The following is a 20,253-nucleotide window of genomic DNA, read 5'->3' as shown; positions in this document are numbered from 1 at the left end:
AAAATATTTCTGCAATGAATGAAGACTTCCCCCAGAGAATTTGTATAAGACTCCCCCAGAAAAGATTGTTTGGGGAAAAGGGCTGGGGATAGAGACAAGGATGGCTCACAAGTGACAGTAACAAGGAGAAGGTAGAATCTGTATTCTTCTGAATTTGTTGATCTATAAATGAAATTTTCCTCTTTCCCAGCAGTCTCTATAGCTACACAAAACCAGGTTTCAGAATTTATCATCCTTAGTCTCTTAGAAGATGCAAAGCTGCAGCCCTCTCTCTTTGGGGGTGTTCCTGTCCATGTACCGGGTCACCTTCATTGGGAACTTACTCATCATCCTGGAACCATCGCTGACTCCCTCCTCCACATGCCCATGTACTTCTTCCTCTCCAATTTCTCTTTTTCAGATATCTGTTTTGCCTCCATAACTCTCCCAAAGATATGGCTGAAAATTCAGACTCCAAACTCCCCATTTCAAATCTTCCCTTCCCAAGATGTTCCCACAATGATATGAAATCTAATTTCTAAAATAAATCCATTATCCCATAATTCATAGTGGGTCTAGTTTCATGATTGAACCTTAACATTTATAATTATTGGTTCCAAAAGTGAAAAATGGGAATCTGGAATTGGCCCTGTAATATGGTTGTATTTAAAGGTGTGAATAACCCTATTTATTGTGGTAAAGGAAACACCAATAGTTCCTGGCACGCCATGGTAAAACAGCAACTTAAATAATCACTTGTACACATGTGGAATGAGAAAGTTGGAAATGAAGAAGAAGGATCAGTAGTCAGAAAATATGGCCTTGGTGATAGAAACAATGCTGGAGTTCGAATGATAGAATTTTGCAAGACCGACGACTTCTTCATTGCAAATACCTCCTTTCACCAACATAAACAGAGACTATACACATGGACCTCGCAAAATGGAACACACAGAAATCAAATTGACTACATCTGTGGAAAGAGATGATGGAAAAGCTCAATATCATCAGTCAGAACAAGGCCAGGGGCCAACTGTGGAACAGACCATCAATTGCTCATATGCAAGTTCAAGCTGAAACCGAAGAAAATCAGAGCAAGTCCATGAGAGCCAAAATATGACCTTGAGTACATCCCACCTGAATTTAGAGACCATCTCAAGAATAGATTTGACACATTGAACACCAGTGACCGAAGACCAGACGAGTTGTGGAATGACATCAAGGACTTCAGATATGAAGAAAGCAAGAGGTCATTAAAAAGACAGGGAAAAAACAAAAGACCAAGAGGGCTGTCAGAGGAGACTCTGAACCTTGCTCTCGAACGTTGAGCAGCTAAAGCAAAAGGAAGAATTGATGAAGTAAAAGAACTGAACAGAAGATTTCAAAGGGCAGCTCAAAAAGACAAAGTTAAGTATTGTAATGACATGTGCAAAGAGCTGGAGGTGGAAAACCAAAAAGGAAGAACAGACTCGGTGTTTCTCAAGCTGAAAGAACAGGAGAAAAAATTCAAGCCCCGAGTTGCAATAATGAAGGATTCCATGGGGAAAATATTAAACGATGCAAGAAGCATCAAAAGAAGATGGAAGGAATACACAGAGTCATTATACCAAAAAGAATTAGTCAATGTTCAATCATTTCAAGAGGTGACATATGATCAGGAGCCAATAGTACTGAAGGAAGAAGTCCAAGTTGCTCTGAGGGCATTGGCAAAAAAACAAGGCTCCAGGAATTGATGGAGTATCAGTTGAGATGTTTCAACAAACAGATGCAGCCCTGGAGGTGCTCACTCATGTATGCTAAGAAATATGGAAGACAGCTTCCTGGCCAACTGACTGGAAGAGATCCATATTTATGCCTATTCCCAAGAAAGATGATCCACCTGAATGTGGAAATTTTAGAACAATATCACACACAAGCAAAATTTTGCTGATGATCATTCAAAACCGGCTGCAAGAGTGTATCAACAGGGAACTGCGGAAAATTCAGGCTGGTTTCAGAAGAGGACGTGGAACCAAGGATATCACTGCTGATGTCAGATGGATCCTGGCTGAAAGCAGAGAATACCAGAAGGATGTTTACCTGTGTTTTATTGACTATGCAAAGGCATTCGACTGTGTAGATCATAACAAATTATGGATAACATTGCAAAGAATGGGAATTCCAGAACACTTAATTGTGCTCATGAGGAACCTTTACATAGATCAAGAGGCAATTGTTCGGACAGAACAAGGGGATACTGATTGGTTTAAAGTCAGGAAAGGTGTGTGTCAGGGTTATATTCTTTCACCATACCTATTCAATCTGTATGCTGAGCAAATAATCCGAGAAGCTGGACTATATGAAGAGGAACAGGGCATCAGGATTGGAGGAAGACTCATTAAGAACCTGCGCTATGCAGATGACACAACCTTGCTTGCTGAAAGTGAAGAGGACTTGAAGCACTTACTAATGAAGATCAAAGACCACAGCCTTCAGTATGGATTACACCTCAACATAAAAAGAAAACAAAAATGCTCACAACTGGACCAATGAGCAACATCATGATAAATGGAGAAAAAATTGAAGTTGTCAAGGATGTCATTTTACTTGGATCCACAATCAACAGCCATGGAAGCAGCAGTCAAGAAATCAAAAGACGCATTGCATTGGGTAACTCTGCTGCAAAAGACCTCTTTAAAGTGTTGAAGAGCAAAGATGTCACCCTGAAGACTAAGGTGTGCCCGATCCAAGCCAAGTTATTTTCAATTGCATCACATGCAATATGAAAGCTGGACAATGAATAAGGAAGACCGAAGAAGAGTTGACGCCCTTGAATTGTGTTGTTGGTGAAGAATGTTGAATATACCGTGGACTGCCAAAAGAATGAACAAATCTGTCTTGGAAGAAGTACAACCAGAATGCTCCTTAGAAGCAAGGATGATGAGACTGTGTCTCATACACGTTGGACATGTTGTCAGGAGGGATCAGTCCCTGGAGAAGGACATCATGCTTGGCAGAGTACAGGGTCACCAGAAAAGAGGAAGACCCTCAAAGAGGTGGATTGACACAGTGGCTGGAAAGATAAGCTCAAGTATAACAACGACTGTAAGCGTGGCTCCGGACCGGGCAGTGTTTCTGTTGTGCTTAGGGTCGCTATGAGTCAGAACCAACTCGATGGCACCTAACAACGACAACAGCCATGTGTAATCAAATGCCTGTAAAGATAGGACACTGAGTGAACAAGCATTTGCTACCATAGAAGCAAATTTTAGTGAGAGTAAGTAGTATATGGGTTAGTGGGTTGCTTCTAAGAGCACTGAAGGACTCGGAGAAGGAAAATGGTGAGCTCGTGACTTGAAATGGCTTTAAATTCCCAGGTCAAAATCCATGTAAGAAAACATAAAGCTAAAAAACTTCAAAAGCAAGCAAGCAACCAAGCAAGAAGAGATTAGTGCCACCATCAAAGACTTGAAAGATATATGTTGATTCATGCCATTTCCTCCTGCATATTTTTTCACGCAGAATATTGACACCCATTGCCTTCCAGTCAATTCTGACTCAAAAGGCTTAGAAAATTACCCCAGATTTTTGAAAACTTAGTCAGGTGATAAATCTGGATAGTGCAAATGGCTACTGTTCTTGGCTGCTAACTGAAAGGTTGGAAGTTTGCTTCCACCCAGGAGTACCTGGGAAGAAGGGCCTAGTGATCTACTTCCCAAAACTCAACCATTGAAAACTCTGTGGAGTACAGTTTTACTCCAACACACATGTGATTGCATTGAGTTGGAATAGACCCAAGAACAACTCGTAATCAGTTGCTGGCTCCAATCTCAGTTTCTGTTTCAGGCATGACTTCATCACTGGAACACATAAGTACATTTTCTGACACTTGGCATGTGGTTATTGATCTAACAAATGTTTATTCTCTCTGTATCTATCAATAAAGGCCAACAGGAACAGGGTATTGGGCAGGAAATAGCAACTACTGTGGACATCTTAGTAAGACATATGTGTTCCAGAGGGTGGGAAATACATTCTACATAAAATCAGTGTATTGCCACCTTGGTGAAATTTCAGTGCTCCAATGACCTGCAGCATGTTACAATATACCTCCAAAAAGAAGTCAAGCTGCTGCCTTTGAGCTTTCCTACCACTGAGGAAAAGGCACAATTTCTGCTTGTCTTCTTTATATTTTGGAAGCAACATATACCTCATTTGTCCATGCTGCTCACATCTATAGTAGTTAGAAGTGTCTATGACAGATAGGGATACTGTACGGAGCTTTTGACATTCACTTATAGGTGAATAACAAAGAAAATCTTGAGGATTCTGGAGCAATGTTATATCATCCTTTGTAGATAAATATTCTTTATTTTAGAAATAGTTTCTTGCTTGCTGCTAGACCTAATAGAGATGAAATACTTAACCTTGGGCCAGCAACATGCCATACAATCTGAGCTTCCCTTCCTAACTCACCAAGCAATATATTTGGACATGAAAACAGCGCTCCAAATGAAAACAGAATATGCATGATCAGGCACGAGCTTGTCCTGAAGGCACAAGTATGCTGCATGAGAATGTGGTTCAGATTCCTTTTGACTCAGAAACCTCAACCTATACCTTTGACCTCAGAGGGTAGGTCCCTAAGATCAGTTGACTGGGCAAGACAAAGTTCAGGCCTGGTTGATAGATTCCTCTGCTTGATATTCAGGCAATATCCAAAAAGGTAGACCTGCAGCATTACACCCCCACTCAGTGGTGGCCCTAAAGGACAATGATGAAGGAAAATCCTCCAAGGGAAGCAAAACTCTGAATAGCTCAGAAGGCTACTTTTTTGCCTGGAAGGAGAGGTGACCAGAGGTAAAGTATAGATTGACATTGATTCGTGGGCAGTGTTAATGGTTTGGGTGATGGTCAGAGACTTGGAAGAAAAGATATATACACAAGATAATTGGTAATAAGAAGGTCTGGGGAAGAAGTTTGTGTATTAATCTTTCTGAGTGGGCACTAAGCATGAAGATATTTGTGCTCTGTGTGAATGTTCACCAAAGAGTAACTTCAGTGGGGAAATATCATAGCCATCAATGGACAAACTGAGCCATCCTGTAGATGTCAGTCAACCTTTTACACCAGCTAGTGGTGTCCTGGCTTAATGGGTTTATGATCAGAGTGGCCTTAGTGGCAGGGATGGCAGTCATGCATGGGCTCAAGAATATGGCCTTAGACTCACAGGAAGTTCTGACTATATTCACTGCTGAGTGCCCAATCTGACAGTAGCAGAGATGATCACTGAACACCCAATGTAGTGCCATTATCTATGGGGAATACATTGATTACTTTGGGCCACTTCCATTACTTAAGGGCCACTGCTTTTTTCTGACAAATAAAAGGCTAGAAAAGCTAATTTTAAAAATCATTATTTTAAATTCATTTCTAACCTGGTCTAAAAATAAGAAATTAATTGGGCCTCAAAATAAATTAAAAAAAAATAGGAATCCCTGTTGGATAGGTGAGTTCCCATGCAGGCTGTAGCTTTGAAAGTATCTGTCAACACTGCAGAACGTCAGATTGTATAGTACAAAAGTGGGTTAGGGTGGAATGAAGTCCAGTCCTGCCCAAGTGGAAACTCTAGTAGGAAATTCCCATATAAAAGTGATATTCTTAAGATAACACCAGGATTCTAATGGTTAACAGTAAATAAGCTCATTACCCAAAAGAGGGCAGCAAGATACCTGCTTGTCTGGCCCCATGCTAAAAGATGGGAAACAGACTCTGAACGATAAGCCAGCCCTACAAGTCTAAAATCACACTACCACTGAGCCTGTAAAACTATGTGGAAAACTTATTTTTTTTTTTTTTTAACTTTTATTGAGCTTCAAGTGAACGTTTACAAATCAAGTCAGACTGTCACATATAAGTTTATATACACCTTACTCCGTACTCCCACTTGCTCTCCCCCTAATGAGTTAGCCCTTCCAGTCTCTCCTTTCGTGACAATTTTGCCAGCTTCCAACTCTCTCTATCCTCCCATCCCCACTCCAGACAGGAGATGTCAACACAGTCTCAAGTGTCCACCTGATATAATTGGCTCACTCTTCATCAGCATCTCTCTCCTACCCACTGTCCAGTCCCTTTCATGTCTGATGAGTTGTCTTTCGGGGATGGTTCCTGTCCTGTGCCAACAGAAGGTTTGGGGACCATGACCGCCGGGATTCCTCTAGTCTCAGTCAGACCATTAAGTATGGACTTTTTATGAGAATTTGGGGTCTGCATCCCACTGATCTCCTGCTCCCTCAGGGGTTCTCTGTTGTGCTCCCTGTCAGGGCAGTCATCAATTGTGGCCGGGCACCAACTAGTTCTTCTGGTCTCAGGATGATGTAGGTCTCTGGTTCATGTGGCCCTTTCTGTCTCTTGGGCTCTTAGTTGTCGTGTGACCTTGGTGTTCTTCATTTTCCTTTGCTCCAGGTGGGTTGAGACCAACTGATGCATCTTAGATGGCCGCTTGTTAGCTTTTAAGACCCCAGACGCCACATTTCAAGGTGGGATGCCGAATGTTTTCATAATAGAATTATTTTGCCAATTGACTTAGAAGTCCCCTTAAACCATGGTCCCCAAACCTCTGCCATTGCTCCGCTGACCTTTGAAGCATTCACTTTATCCCAGAAACTTCTTTGCTTTTGGTCCAGTCCAGTTGAGCTGACCTTCCATGTATTGAGTATTGTCCTTCCCTTCACCTAAAGCAGTTCTTATCTACTAATTAATCAGTAAAAAACCCTCTTCCACCCTCCCTCCCTCCCCCCTCATAACCACAAAAGTATGTGCTCTTCTCAGTTTATACTATTTCTCAAGATCTTATAATAGTGGTCTTATACAATATTTGTCCTTTTGCCTCTGACTCATTTCGCTCAGCATAATGCCTTCCAGGTTCCTCCATGTTATGAAATGTTTCAGAGATTCGTCACTGTTCTTTATCGAAGCGTAGTATTCCATTGTGTGAATATACCACAATTTATTTACCCATTCATCCGTTAACGGACACCTTGGTTGCTTCCAGCTTTTTGCTATTGTAAACAGAGCTGCAATAAACATGGGTGTGCATATGTCTGTTTGTGTGAAGGCTCTTATTTCTCTAGGGTATATTCCGAGGAGTAGAATTTCTGGGTTGTATGGTAGTTCTATTTCTAACTGTTTAAGATAACGCCAGATAGATTTCCAAAGTGGTTGTACCATTTTACAATCCCACCAGCAGTGTATGAGAGTTCCAATCTCTCCGCAGCCTCTCCAACATTTATTATTTTGTGTTTTTTGGATTAATGCCAGTCTAGTTGGTGTGAGATGGAATCTCATCGTAGTTTTGATTTGCATTTCTCTAATGGCTAATGATCGAGAGCATTTTCTCATGTATCTGTTAGCTGCCTGAATATCTTCTTTAGTGAAGTGTGTGTTCATATCCTTTGCCCACTTCTTGATTGGGTTGTTTGTCTTCTTGTGCTTGAGTTGTTTTTTTTTTTTTTACTTTATGATTCTGTTTATGCAACATGTTTTTAATTAATTTTTATTAAGCTTCAAGTGAACATTTACCATTCCAATCAGTCTGTCACATGTAAGTTTACATACATCTTACTCCCTTCTCCCACTTGCTCTCCCCCTATTGAGTCAGCCCTTTCAGTCTCTCCTTTCGTGCCAATTTTGCCGTCTTCCCTCTTTCTCTATCTTCCCATCCCCCTCCAGTCAAGAGTTGCCAACACACTGTCCAGTGTCCACCTGATTTAATTAGCTCACTCTTCATCAGCATCTCTCTCCCCCCCGCTGACCAGTCCTTTTCATGCCTGATGAGTTGTCTTCGGGGATGGTTCCTGTCCTGTGCCATCAGAAGGTCTGGGGAGCATGGCCGCCGGGATTCCTCTAGTCGCAGTCATACCATTAAGTATGGTCTTTTTATGAGAATTTGGGGTTTGTATCCCATTGGTCTCCTGCTCCCTCAGGAGTTGTCTGTTGTGCTCCCTGACAGGGCAGACATCAATTGTGGCCGGGCACCAACTAGTTCTTCTGGTCTCAGGATAATGTAGGTCTCTGGTTCATGTGGCCCTTTCTGTCTCTTGGGTTCTTGGCTGTCGTGTGACCTTGGTGTTCTTCCTTTGCCTTTGCTCCAGGTGGGTTGAGACCAATTGATGTATCTTAGATGGCCGCTTGTTGGCATTTAGGACCTCAGACACCACATTTCAAAGTGGAATGCAGAATGTTTTCATAATAGAATTGTTTTGCCCATTGACTTAGAAGTCCCCTCAAACCATGTTCCCCAGACCCCAGCCCCTGCTCCGCTGACCTTGGAAGCTTTCATTTTATCCCGGAAACCTCTTTGCTTTTAGTCCAGTCCAATTAGACTGACCTTCCTTGTATTGAGTGTTGTCTTTCCCTTCACCCAAAGCAGTTCTTATCTACTGATTGATCAATAAAAGACCCTCCCTCCCTCCCTCCCTCCCCCCTTTGTAACCACAAAAGTATGTGTTCTTCTCCGTTTTTTCTATTTCTCAAGATCTTATAATAGAGGTCTTATACAATATTTGTCCTTTTGCCTCTGACTCATTTCGCTCAGCATAATGCCTTCCAGATTCCTCCATGTTATGAAATGTTTCACAGATTCGTCACTGGTCTTTATCGATGCGTAGTATTCCATTGTGTGAATATACCACAATTTATTTACCCATTCATCCGTTAACGGACACCTTGGTTGCTTCCAGCTTTTTGCTTTGTAAACAGAGCTGCAATAAACATGGGTGTGCATATGTCTGTTTGTGTGAAGGCTCTTATTTCTCTAGGGTATATTCCGAGGAGTGGAATTTCTGGGTTGTATGGTAGTTCTATTTCTAACTGTTTAAGATAACGCCAGATAGATTTCCAAAGTGGTTGTACCATTTTACAATCCCACCAGCAGTGTATGAGAGTTCCAATCTCTCCGCAGCCTCTCCAACATTTATTATTTTGTGTTTTTTGGATTAATGCCAGTCTAGTTGGTGTGAGATGGAATCTCATCGTAGTTTTGATTTGCATTTCTCTAATGGCTAATGATCGGGAGCATTTTCTCATGTGTCTGTTGGCTGCCTGAATATCTTCTTTAGTGAAATGTGTGTTCATATCCTTTGCCCACTTCTTGATTGGGTTGTTTGTCTTTTTGTGGTTGAGTTTTGACAGAATCATGTAGATTTTAGAGATCAGGCGCTGGTCGGAGATGTCATAGCTGAATATTCTTTCCCAGTCTGTAGGTGGTCTTTTTACTCTTTTGCTGAAGTCTTTAGATGAGCATAGGTGTTTGATTTTTAGGAGCTCCCAGTTATCTGGTTTCTCTTCATCATTTTTGGTAATGTTTTGTATTCTGTTTATGCCCTGTATTAGGGCTCCTAGGGTTGTCCCTATTTTTTCTTCCATGATCTTTATCATTTTAGTGTTTATGTTTAGGTCTTTGATCCACTTGGAGTTAGTTTTTGTGCATGGTGTGAGGTATGGGTCCTGTTTTATTTTTTTGCAAATGGACAACCAGTTATGCCAGCACCATTTGTTAAAGAGACTATCTTTTCCCCAATTAACTGACACTGGTCCTTTGTCAAATATCAGCTGCTCATATGTGGATGGATTTATATCTGGGTTCTCAATTCTGTTCCACTGGTCTATGTGTCTGTTGTTGTACCAGTACCAGGCTGTTTTGACTACTGTGGCTGTATAATAGGTTCTGAAATCAGGTAGAGTGAGTCCTCCCACTTTCTTCTTCTTTTTCAGCAATGCTTTGCTTATCCGAGGCTTCTTTCCCTTCCATATGAAGTTGGTGATTTGTTTCTCTATTACCTTAAAAAATGACATTGGAATTTGGATTGGAAGTGCATTGTATGTAAAGATGGTTTTTGGTCGAATAGACATTTTTACTATGTTAAGTCTTCCTATCCATGAGCAAGGTATGTTTTTCCACTTAAGAATGTCCTTTTTAATTTCTTGTGGTAGAGCTTTGTAGTTTTCTTTGTATAGGTCTTTTACATCCTTGGTAAGATTTATTCCTAAGTATTTTATCTTCTTGGGGGCTACGGTGAATGGTTTTGGTTTGGTTATTTCCTCTTCGATGTTCTTTTTGTTGATGTAGAGGAATCCAAGTGATTTTTGTATGGGAAAACTTACTTTTAAATCATCCTGGCTAGGTAGTAACAAAATGAAATGAAGAGTTAATCCTACCAGTAGAAATGCATCTTTCAACTTTGCCCCAAAGAGTTCTTACAAATAAGAATACAAAGAAAATAAATAGAATACAATTTTTAAAAGATCAGAGAAAACACTAAGAAAACAAGGTACCGTGAGTAAAAGCCAGGAGAGAAAGAAACAGTAGAAATAGGCTTTTACTATTTCAGATATTGGAATTATCAGACATGGAAAATGAAATAACTCTTTTAAATAAGTTTGACAAAATTATAGAAAGTCTTGACAATATATACAAGGTCATGTGCATATTTGGAAAGAATCAAATAAAAACTTGAGAGATAAAATATGCAACGATGAAAATTTAAAATTCTGTGAGTGTATTAACCAGCATTTAGAGATATATACAGAAAAAATTGGTGAAATGGAATACAGACTTAGAAATTATTCATAAAGCAGTCTTCAGATGAAAAATATGAAGATATTAGAAATTAAGAGACATGAAGGAGAGAGTGAAATGGTTTAAAATGTGTTTTAAAACTGTCTCAGATGGGAAAAAATTTAGACTGAATATGTAATATTCAAACATTTTAATGGCTTAAATCTTCTAAAATTGCTGAATGATACCAATTCTCAAATTTATGAAGCCTAACAAATCCTAGACAACCTAGTAAAAAATATGCAACTTCTATAGCTTTCATAATGGAAATGAAGAATATCAAGAATACCACAGAATTAGAAAAGATCTTAATAGCAACCAGAAAGGAAAACAGATTAGCTTCAAAGAAACAGGATTTAGACTGACTACTAATGTCTTATAGCAACAATGAGAAACAGAATTCAGTGGAATGTTACCTTCATTGTGCCTATATTAAATAATGTCAACCAGGGATATTGTACCCAGTGAAACTATCATTCAAGAATGATTTTGAAATAAAAATATTTTCATTGAAGAAAATACTGAGGTAATTTATTAATAAAAGGTTCTTGTTATAGTACATTTAAATGTAATTTATGAAAAAGGAAAATTATTTGAAATTTCAAATATAAGAAAGGCTTAAAAAGAGAAATTATATTGATAAATATGTAGTTACCTCAGTATAATCAATGACTATGTAAAACAACAATTTTTAATATGGAAGAAAGAACAGGTTTGAACTAAAATATTGTGATCAGAATAAAAGCATCCTTGCATTTTTCAACGAGTGAGTAGAGATGTTGATTTATCTTTGGTCTTTATAAAATAAGTATTTTAAAATATGTATTGTAAAATAACAAGACAAACCAGTAAACTGACATACTGTGGATAAAAAAGGAGAAAGTTTAAGAAAAAAAATGAGAAATATAAAACTTGTACTGTTATGGATTGAATTGTGTCCCTCAAAAATACATATTGTAAACCCTAACCTCTACACCTGTGATTATAATCTCATTTGGAAATGGGTTGTCTTTGTTATGTTAATGAGACAAGATTAGTGTAGGGTGTGTCTTAAGTGAGATATAAAAGAAACTAAACAAGCAAGTGAAAGAAGCACAGATTTGGGAAGAGAGCTGCCAAACCACATGAAGATCGCCCAGGAACAGAAGCTCAAAAAGACAAGTACCTTTCTCCAGAGCCGAGAGAGAGAAAACATTCCGATAGAGCCAGCACCCTGAATTCAGACTCCTAACCTCCTAAACTGTTAGAAACATACTACAGCCTCCAGAATGGATTACACCTCAACATAAAGAAAACAAAATTCTTCCCAACTGGGAGAATAAGCAACATCATGATAAATGGAGAAAAGATTGAAGCTGACAAAGATTTCATTTTACTTGAAACCACAATCAATGCCCATGGAAGCAGCAATCAAGAAATCAAATGATGTATTGTACTGGGCATATCTGCTGCAAAAGATCTCTTTAAAGTGTTAAAAAGCAAAGAAGTCAATTTGAGAATTAAAGTGCACCTGACCCAAGCCATGGTATTTTCAATCACGTCATATGCATGCAAAAGTTGGACAACAAATAAAGGAGAACAAAGAATTGATGCATTTGAGTTATGGTATTGGCAAAAAAATACTGAATACACCATGGACTGCCAGAAGAATGAACAAATCTGTCTTGTAAGAAGTACAACCAGAATGCTCCTTAGAAGCAAAGATGGTGACACTTCATCTCATGTAGTTTGGGCATACTATCAGGAGGGATCAGTTCTTGGAGAAGGACATCATGCTTGGTAACGTAGAGGATCAGCAAAAAAGAGGAGGACCCTCAAGGAGATGAGTTGACACAGTGGCCGTAACAATGGATTCAAACATAGTAAAGATTGTGAGGATGCAGCAGGACTGGGCAGTGTTTCCTTCTGTTGTACATAGGGTTGCTATGAGTCAGAAGCAACTCGATGGCACCTAACAACAACAACAAAAGTGGTGAGAAAATAAATTTCTGGCTTTTAAAGCCACCCATTTATGGCATTTCTGTTATAGCAGCACTAGATAACTAAGACATGTACTATGGTAGAAATAAATCTAGATAGGTTAGCAATCACTATAAATATAAATGATCTAAATTTTATAGTTGCATAAACTGGTTTTCAGGATATTTAAAAACAATGTTTGGTATGGTACTTCCACCATCAACCGTGATATAATAATAGAGACTGATTTACCTACCGTGTTAAACAACTAAAACGTACAGGAAGTATATGGAAACAGTATTTGAGAGATTTTGGTTAACTGGTAGGACAAGATGGTGATCCCTGAAAATAGGAAACAAATTAGGAGAGCTCTATAATTTCTCCAATTTACCTCCTGGAGAGAAATCACAGGCATCAGTGCAGGGAAGGGGAACAGAAAGAGCCTGGCAGCTTTGCTAAGAAAACAGAGTTTGAATTTTAGGGAGAGACCATGGCTGCTATAATTTATTTACAAAGCAAAATATCACAGGGGTATGCACACAGACAGAGGCCTCAGAGACTGCAGACTGGTCTAGTTAACATATAAGAGGAAATTATCTAACACCAGGGAAAGAACCATCAGAAAGGAGAAGGTGGAGCAATTCCTGAAGTCACATAACACCAGGAATCATTCTTGTAACAACCAGTCAAACTGTAAAGATGCACTAACACAGGGGCATCAAGTATAGTTCTCGGTTATGGGGCCAAGGTACCCAATGGTTGGTGCTTGAAAGTTATATAAAGAGACGTCAGAAACTGAGAGTCAGAGGGGTATTCACTAACTAGATAGTATATAAGACCTACCTTAGGTGAAGGGAAGGACAACACACAATACAGGGGAAGTCAGCACAACTGGACTAAACCAAAACGTAAGAAGTTTCCTGAATACAATCAAATACTTCGAGGGACAGAGTAGCAGGGGCAGGGTCTGGGGACCATGTTTTCTGGGGACATCTAGGCCAATTGGCATAACAAAGTTTATTAAGAAAATGTTCTGCATCCTGTTTTGTTGAGTGGTATTCAAGGTCTTAAAAGCCAGCGAGTGGCCATTTAAGATATATCAATTGGCCCCAATCCCCATGGAGCAAAGGAAAATGAAGAACACCAAAGAAACAAGGAAAATATTAGCCCAAGAGACAGAAACAGCCCCATAAACCAGAGACTCCATCAGCCTGAAACCAGAAGAACTAGATGGTGCCCGGCTACCACCAATGACCACCCTGGCAGGGAACACAACAGAGAGTTCCTGATGGAGCAGAAGAAAAGTGGGATGCAGAACTCAAATTCTAACAAAAAGACCAGACTTAATGGTCTGACTGAGACTGGAGGGACCCCAGAAGACATGGCCCCCAGACTCTCTGTTAGTCCAGAACTAAATACTATTCCCAAATCCAACTCTTTAGGCAAAGATTAGACTGGGCTATAAAGCATAAAAATGATACTCGTAAAGAGAGTACTTCTTAGCTCAAGTATCTACATGAGACTAAATGAGCAACTCTTGTCGGGAGAAGAGATGAGAAGGCAAAAAGGGACAGGAGCTGGTTGAATGGACATGGGAAATCCAGGGTGGAAAGGAGGAGTGTGCTGTCACATTACAGGGAGAGTGACTAGGGTCACATAACAATGTGTGTATAAATTTTTGTATGAGAAACTAACTTGAACTGTAAACTTTCACTTAAAGCACAATTAAAAAAAAAAAATGATCTACTTAAAAAAAAAAGAAACTGAGCCAAAGTCTAAATAAAGAGTGGAAGCAGGGCTGAAAGAGAATGGGCTGCAAGAGAAACCAAATCCCCCTGAAGAAGCAGGAGTTATAATATAACAGATGTTTATAATTTGGAAGCTTCCCTATCCTTGCCTTTGCCTAAGTGTCCCTGAAGTTGTTCTTAGGTGCCACCAATTAGCCCAACCCTAATAGAGAATGAAACATTGCCTGATTCTGCACCATCCTTACAAAAATTGTTATGCTTGAGCCCATTGTAGCAGCCACTGTGTCAATCCATCTTGTTGAAGGTCTTCCTTTCTTTCACTGATCCTCTAATTTACCAAGCATGATGTCCTTCTCCAGGGACTGGTCCCTCCTGATAACATGTCCAAAGTACATGAGACCAAGCCTTGCCATTTTCGCTTCTAAGATGCATTCTGGCAGTACTTCCTCCAAGACAGATTTGTTCGTTCTTCTGATAAAAAAAGGATAGTCCATGGTATGTTCAATATTATTGGCCGACACTATAAGTCAAAGGTATCAGTTCTGGTTAGGTCTTCTTTATTCATTGTCCTCTTTAGTTTCAGCAAGGAAGGTTGTGTCATCTGCATATGGTAGGTTGTTACTGAGTTACTGCTGGTAAAAGATTACCTCCCACCATATTCCTTTCCCACAGCACTTGTTTAATTTCTCTGGATTAATTCGGGTAGTTTGTTTTCTTTTTTGTCGTTGTTCCACTGACTCTGCCTCCTCCCAGGATGGTAGACAAATGCAAAACTTTTGCACCCTGGAAACTCAAAAGAATTGAAATAAGCATACAGTCATAGAGTTGAGTGATGCTTATGAAAGGTACATGGAAACCACCCAAAAAATGTGAGATGGAGGTGAGGGGAAGAGGGGAATACTAACATTGAGGAGGAGACCACCTGGAAATGATTTTCCGGATTTTCTCCTGTAACATAGGTTTACCTCCTCATTTTCTTTTCTGGGTAATTCAACTCCTAAGGATGGGGAAAGGAGTCATTTTCCCCATCTTTGACTAGACGCATTTTCACTCTGGCTGCATTATTACGGATTATAGGTAAGGGTTCTATAACTGCTTTCTACTGTGTCTCAGAATAACTGAGCTCCTTCATCCTGAATGTGTTTGTTCTGGCTTGTCCCTCACTCCCTGGACAATTAATTCAACTCCTAGGAAAAAGCAATAATATTTTCTAGAATTTTGCATTGAAGGATTCCAGAAAATGATTACAGAATTTAACTTAATGTAAAATAATTGAACAGAAAAGAGTTCACTCAAAATAAGTCTACTCCTCCTTCCACGGAAATGTTAGTGGTGTAGTGGTTAGGTGCTATGGCTGCTAATCAAAATGTCGGCAGCTTGAATCCACCAGGCGCTCCTTGGAAACTCTATGGGATAGTTCTACTCTGTCCTATAGAGTCGCCATAGGGTGGCTCTGAGTCAGAATCGACTCCATGGCAATGGGTTTTGTTTTTTTTTTTTTTTTCCTCCTTCTTCGTTGTATGTGTCTCTGGTAATTTGAAGAAAACGATCATGTCCCCCATTTCTCCAGGAAAAATCATACTATTTCCGTTGGTAACCTGATATTTGTCCCTTTCACAATCCTTGTCAGGTTCCTTTAGCTGAAATCCATATTTTAATAGCTTGTTCCAAGTTTGCCCTTCAAAAAGATTCAAAACTATGCATGTGTTTAACCAACAGAAGAGAACTTGGTAACTTTTTCTCTTTTCTTGTAGCCATTTATAGATTTTTGTCTGGAATAAAATTAAGTTTTCATGAGAACAAATTTATTCTTTCACTGTAAGTGAATCATGATTGTTACTTCATATTTTAGGGATTCAGGAGGAGAGTAAAACTGTAGTGATAAAATCCAATAAGATTTTTACTCTGAGAGAAAGGGAGGAAAAGCAGGAATGATGAGTTAAGAAGATATGCAAGAATACAGGGCAGAATTGTATCATTCTCTGTCATTCACTTACTTCATGCTCTATAAATCATCTTTTATAAGGAAGTGATGAATTAGCTGGGTATCTTAATAAGGCCCAAGGAAAAGTCCTAGGGAATTTTGAAAAAGATACAATAATCCACTCCCAAAACACAGATTATAAGGAAATTTACGTTCTACCATGAAGCTTACTTGTTATCAGTTTGAGAGAGGGTAGGGAAGAGCGACACTCAGCATCTCTTTCTCCCTCCTTCTGGTTTGAGTTCCTGTTCTATAGAAGGTAGTGATTGGGAAACTAGATTTCCCAAGTTCACTGAAACCTAGAGTTCCAAAGCCAATTTCTGGGTTATTGATCAGATGTACACATGAGAAATCCAAAAGGTAAGAGTGAGGTAGGCACCACATTTCATACAGTTCTGCTGCCAACCGTGGTTGGAGTAGCACTGTGTATTTTTGAAAGAATTAAAGGAAACTTGAACATCAGTAGCTTCATGGTGTCAGGAAGTGATGTACATACGCTTAGCTAAACAACTGCAGATCTAGTAGTTGCGGTGAGTGAGTGTTGACCCAACCCTTACAGCAAGAACTTCCTACTGCTTGGATTTCAGACAATGCAGTGTGTTTCCGGAGTCAGTCACTTCAGTGGAGACTTCTTGATTCCACCACCTTCCTGATAATAGAAGTACCAACTTTCTTAGCTGGTCTGTTTTTCAGTGTTATTCTGGGAGTCATTTCCAGTACTTGAAGGACATACCATCAATTCTTTCAACAGTTTTGCAAGTACATGCTTATACATTTTCTGCTCAAAATACTGCCAGAGATTTCTGCTTAAAGAAAATAATCCAAATGGGTATGTTATTCAATAGCAGAACTGACTGCAAGAAAAAGACCTTCCAAAATTAAAATCTGACAAATGATATTTCATCTTGTTAGGTTTGAGGTCAATGATGATACCAGTTTCCTTTGGGTGATGGTATGCTGATAGGAATAGACAGCAGTGGCAAATGTCTTTCATAATATATGATCTGAAGTCAACCCAAAAGAACCACCTACCAAAGGGAAGACATAGGCAGAATGACTTATGTGATGAAATATATTTTAGGGAATCAAGATTCAAGGAGATTTGAGTGAGCTGGAGAGCTTTCAGGAAGTACATGGCAAACTGAGGATTTTAAATTCTCAGATCATGGACAATCTTCCTGCGATGGTTAAGATTGTCTGTGATGGTCAACTTGGCAGGGCCATGATTCTCAGTGTTTTGGCAGTTGTATACTGTTGTGATCACTTCCTTGGTGAAATTTTTTTATACTGTTGTGATCACTTCCTTGGTGAAATTTGATATGTGATCATCCTCGTGATGGAATCTGCTGAATGGTACCACTGGGGGCAGGACTTGTGGCTGCTCACCACCCCCTCACCCTTCATCTCTCCACCCTCCACCTAGATCCTTCCTGCTGGCCTTGCCAAGGTTTTTTGGCTTGTTCTGGATTCTGTAGCTGCCTCGTGTTCATCTGACTTCCGGTTCTTGGGACTTGAGCTAGCAGCTTACCTGCCTATCTTGGGATTTGTTGATCTTCACAGCCTGTGAGCAAGAGTCCTGTTCTCAATGATCTTGGATTCACCAGCCCCTGTGGCTATGTGAATCAAGAGGAACGTCTATCCTTATCCACGGACTTGGGACATTCCAGCCCTTACAATCCCGTGAGCTGTTTCCTTGATATAAATCTCTCTCTCTACATATATGTATATATTTATACACTCTACTGGTTTTGCTTCTCTAGAGAACCCAGTCTAAGACACTTAATGTTAAATTTCATTCAGTGGAATCTATTTTCTACACTAAACTCAGAGAATACAATAACAGAGTTCAAAATTTTTATTGAAAATACAGAATATACTGTTGCTTTTAATGTATAAAAGATAAAATTTATGATATTAAACTCTGTAAATAAGGTAAATTTCAGACTCTCATTGCACAAACAGATAAATGTATCATAATTTAGTTCTTCAGTTTTTGGAGGTCTGTTACTCATGATGAACTCTCTAAACCTGAGACAAAAGATTCTCTTATGTAGAGAATGCTTCTCAGCTAAAGAAATTTTTTTGGCTGTAATCTTTTTTTTTTTTTACTTTATTTATTGTGTTTTGGCGAAAATTCACAGCTCAAGTTAATTTCCCATACAAAAATCCACACACATATTTTTATGTGACCCTAGTCGTAATCCCTATAATGTGACAGTACATTCCCCCTTTCCACCCCAGGCTTCCTGTGTCCATTCAACCAGCTCCTATCACTTTCTGCCTTCTCATCTCACCTGTGGGCAGGAGCTACACATTTAGTCTCAGGTATCTACTTGAACTAAGAAGCACATTCTTCATAAGTATTTATTTTATGTTTTATAGTTCAGTCTAATCTTTGAAGAGTTGGCTTTGGGAATGGTTTTAGTTCTGGGTTAACAGAGAGTCTGAGAGCCATGTCTTCTGGGGTTCCTCTAGTCTCAGCCAGACCATTAAGTCTGGTCTTTTTACATGAATTTGAGTTCTGCACCACATTTTTCTCCTGCTGCATCAGGGATTCTCTGTTTTGTTCCCTGTCAGGGTGGTCATTGGTGGTAGCCAGGCACCATCTAGTCCTTCTGGTCTCGGGCTGATAGAGTCTCTGGTTGATGTGGTCCTTTGTCTCTTGGTCTATTATTTTCCTTGTGTCTTTGGTGTTCTTCATTCTCCTTTGCTCCAGGTGGATTGAGACCAATTGATGCATCTTAGATGGCTGCTCTGAAGAGTTTTTTTAGGGCCTGCTTTATGTCTTTGTTTCTAAGACTGTAGATAAATGGGTTCAGCATGGGTGTGACCACAGTGTACATCACTGAGGCTATTGCAGTTTTCCTGGAATTTTGCATAGCAGCAGAACTAAAATACACCCCAAGAAATGTACCATAGAAGAAGAAAACTACTGAGAGGTGGGACCCACAGGTGGAAAAGGCTTTATATTTGCCCCTAGCAGATGAAATTTTCAAAATGGAGGATACAATCTTGGAGTAAGATAAAATGATACCAATGAGTGGAATAACACCCAGAAGTCCATTTGCAAAATACAATACTAGTTCATTGAGAAAGATGTTAGAACAAGCAAGTTGGATTACCTGATTAAGTTCACAGAAAAAGTGGGGAATTTTTAACTCTTCACAAAAGGACAATTGTAAAATTAGTAAGTCATGAATTAGAGAGTCTAGAATACTCAATAGCCAGGATACCAAAAGCAAAAACCCACAGAACTTGGAGTTCATAATGACCATGTAGAGCAGTGGGTGACAGATGGCCACAAATCGGTCATAGGCCATCATTGTCAAGAGAAAGTTGTCTAATTGTCCAAAAACCATGTAAAAATACATCTGGCTGAGGCAGCCTTCATAGGTTATGACTTTGCTTTGCATCTTGATATTCAGCAGCATTTTTGGCACAGTAGTGGAGGTGAAACAGATGTCTGCAAAAGAGAGATTGGAAAGGAAGAAGTACATGGGTGTATGAAGGTGGGAGTCACTGATAATGGCCAGGATAATGAGAAGATTCCCAATGAACATAACCAGGTACATGAATAGGAAAATCCCAAAAAGGAGGGGCTGAAATTCTGCCTCTTCTGAAAGTCCCAGGAGGATAAATTCTGAAACACTTGTTTGGTTTCCTGTTTCCATAACTGATGAACTTGCAGGAAAAGAGACAAGAGCAATGTAATTTAGCCATAAGCAGTGATCAACAATTTAATAAAAGTGCTGTTGTTTTCAAAATATGTTTAATTAGTTAATGTCTATATATTACCTATAGATTTAGTGCCCTGATGCTGAAAACTTCATGGAATCCCAAAGAGTCCATTCTCTCCTTGATGTTGAAACTGACTAGCCATCCTTGCTCCTAGTCTGAAACATTATCCCAAGACAATATTATTCATTCCAAATTCCCTGAGACCATCTTTTGTTCATTCAACAGATATTTTTGACCAATTATTTTGT

General features: G+C 39.4%; 1 protein-coding gene across 1 annotated transcript; it reads right to left on the bottom strand.

Moving 5' to 3' along the window:
- Nucleotides 1–19,008: 19,008 nt before the first annotated feature.
- On the bottom strand, nt 19,009–19,984 carry LOC100671191 (olfactory receptor 7A17-like). Its single transcript, XM_003413320.3, has one exon. The coding sequence runs from the start codon at nt 19,936–19,938 to the stop codon at nt 19,009–19,011; it is 930 nt and encodes a 309-aa protein (XP_003413368.1). The 5' UTR covers nt 19,939–19,984.
- Nucleotides 19,985–20,253: the final 269 nt, after the last annotated feature.

The sequence above is a fragment of the Loxodonta africana genome, chromosome 3, assembly GCF_030014295.1.
Source record: "Loxodonta africana isolate mLoxAfr1 chromosome 3, mLoxAfr1.hap2, whole genome shotgun sequence".
In the NCBI taxonomy this organism is placed as follows: Eukaryota; Metazoa; Chordata; class Mammalia; order Proboscidea; family Elephantidae; genus Loxodonta; species Loxodonta africana.
Note: the sequence above shows the minus strand (reverse complement) of the source record. Positions and strands in the feature narration are given on the sequence as shown.

Bases quoted from the DNA above. Each gene is read 5' to 3' on its own strand.
- LOC100671191 (XM_003413320.3), bottom strand. From the start codon at position 19,938: ATGGAAACAGGAAACCAAACAAGTGTTTCAGAATTTATCCTCCTGGGA.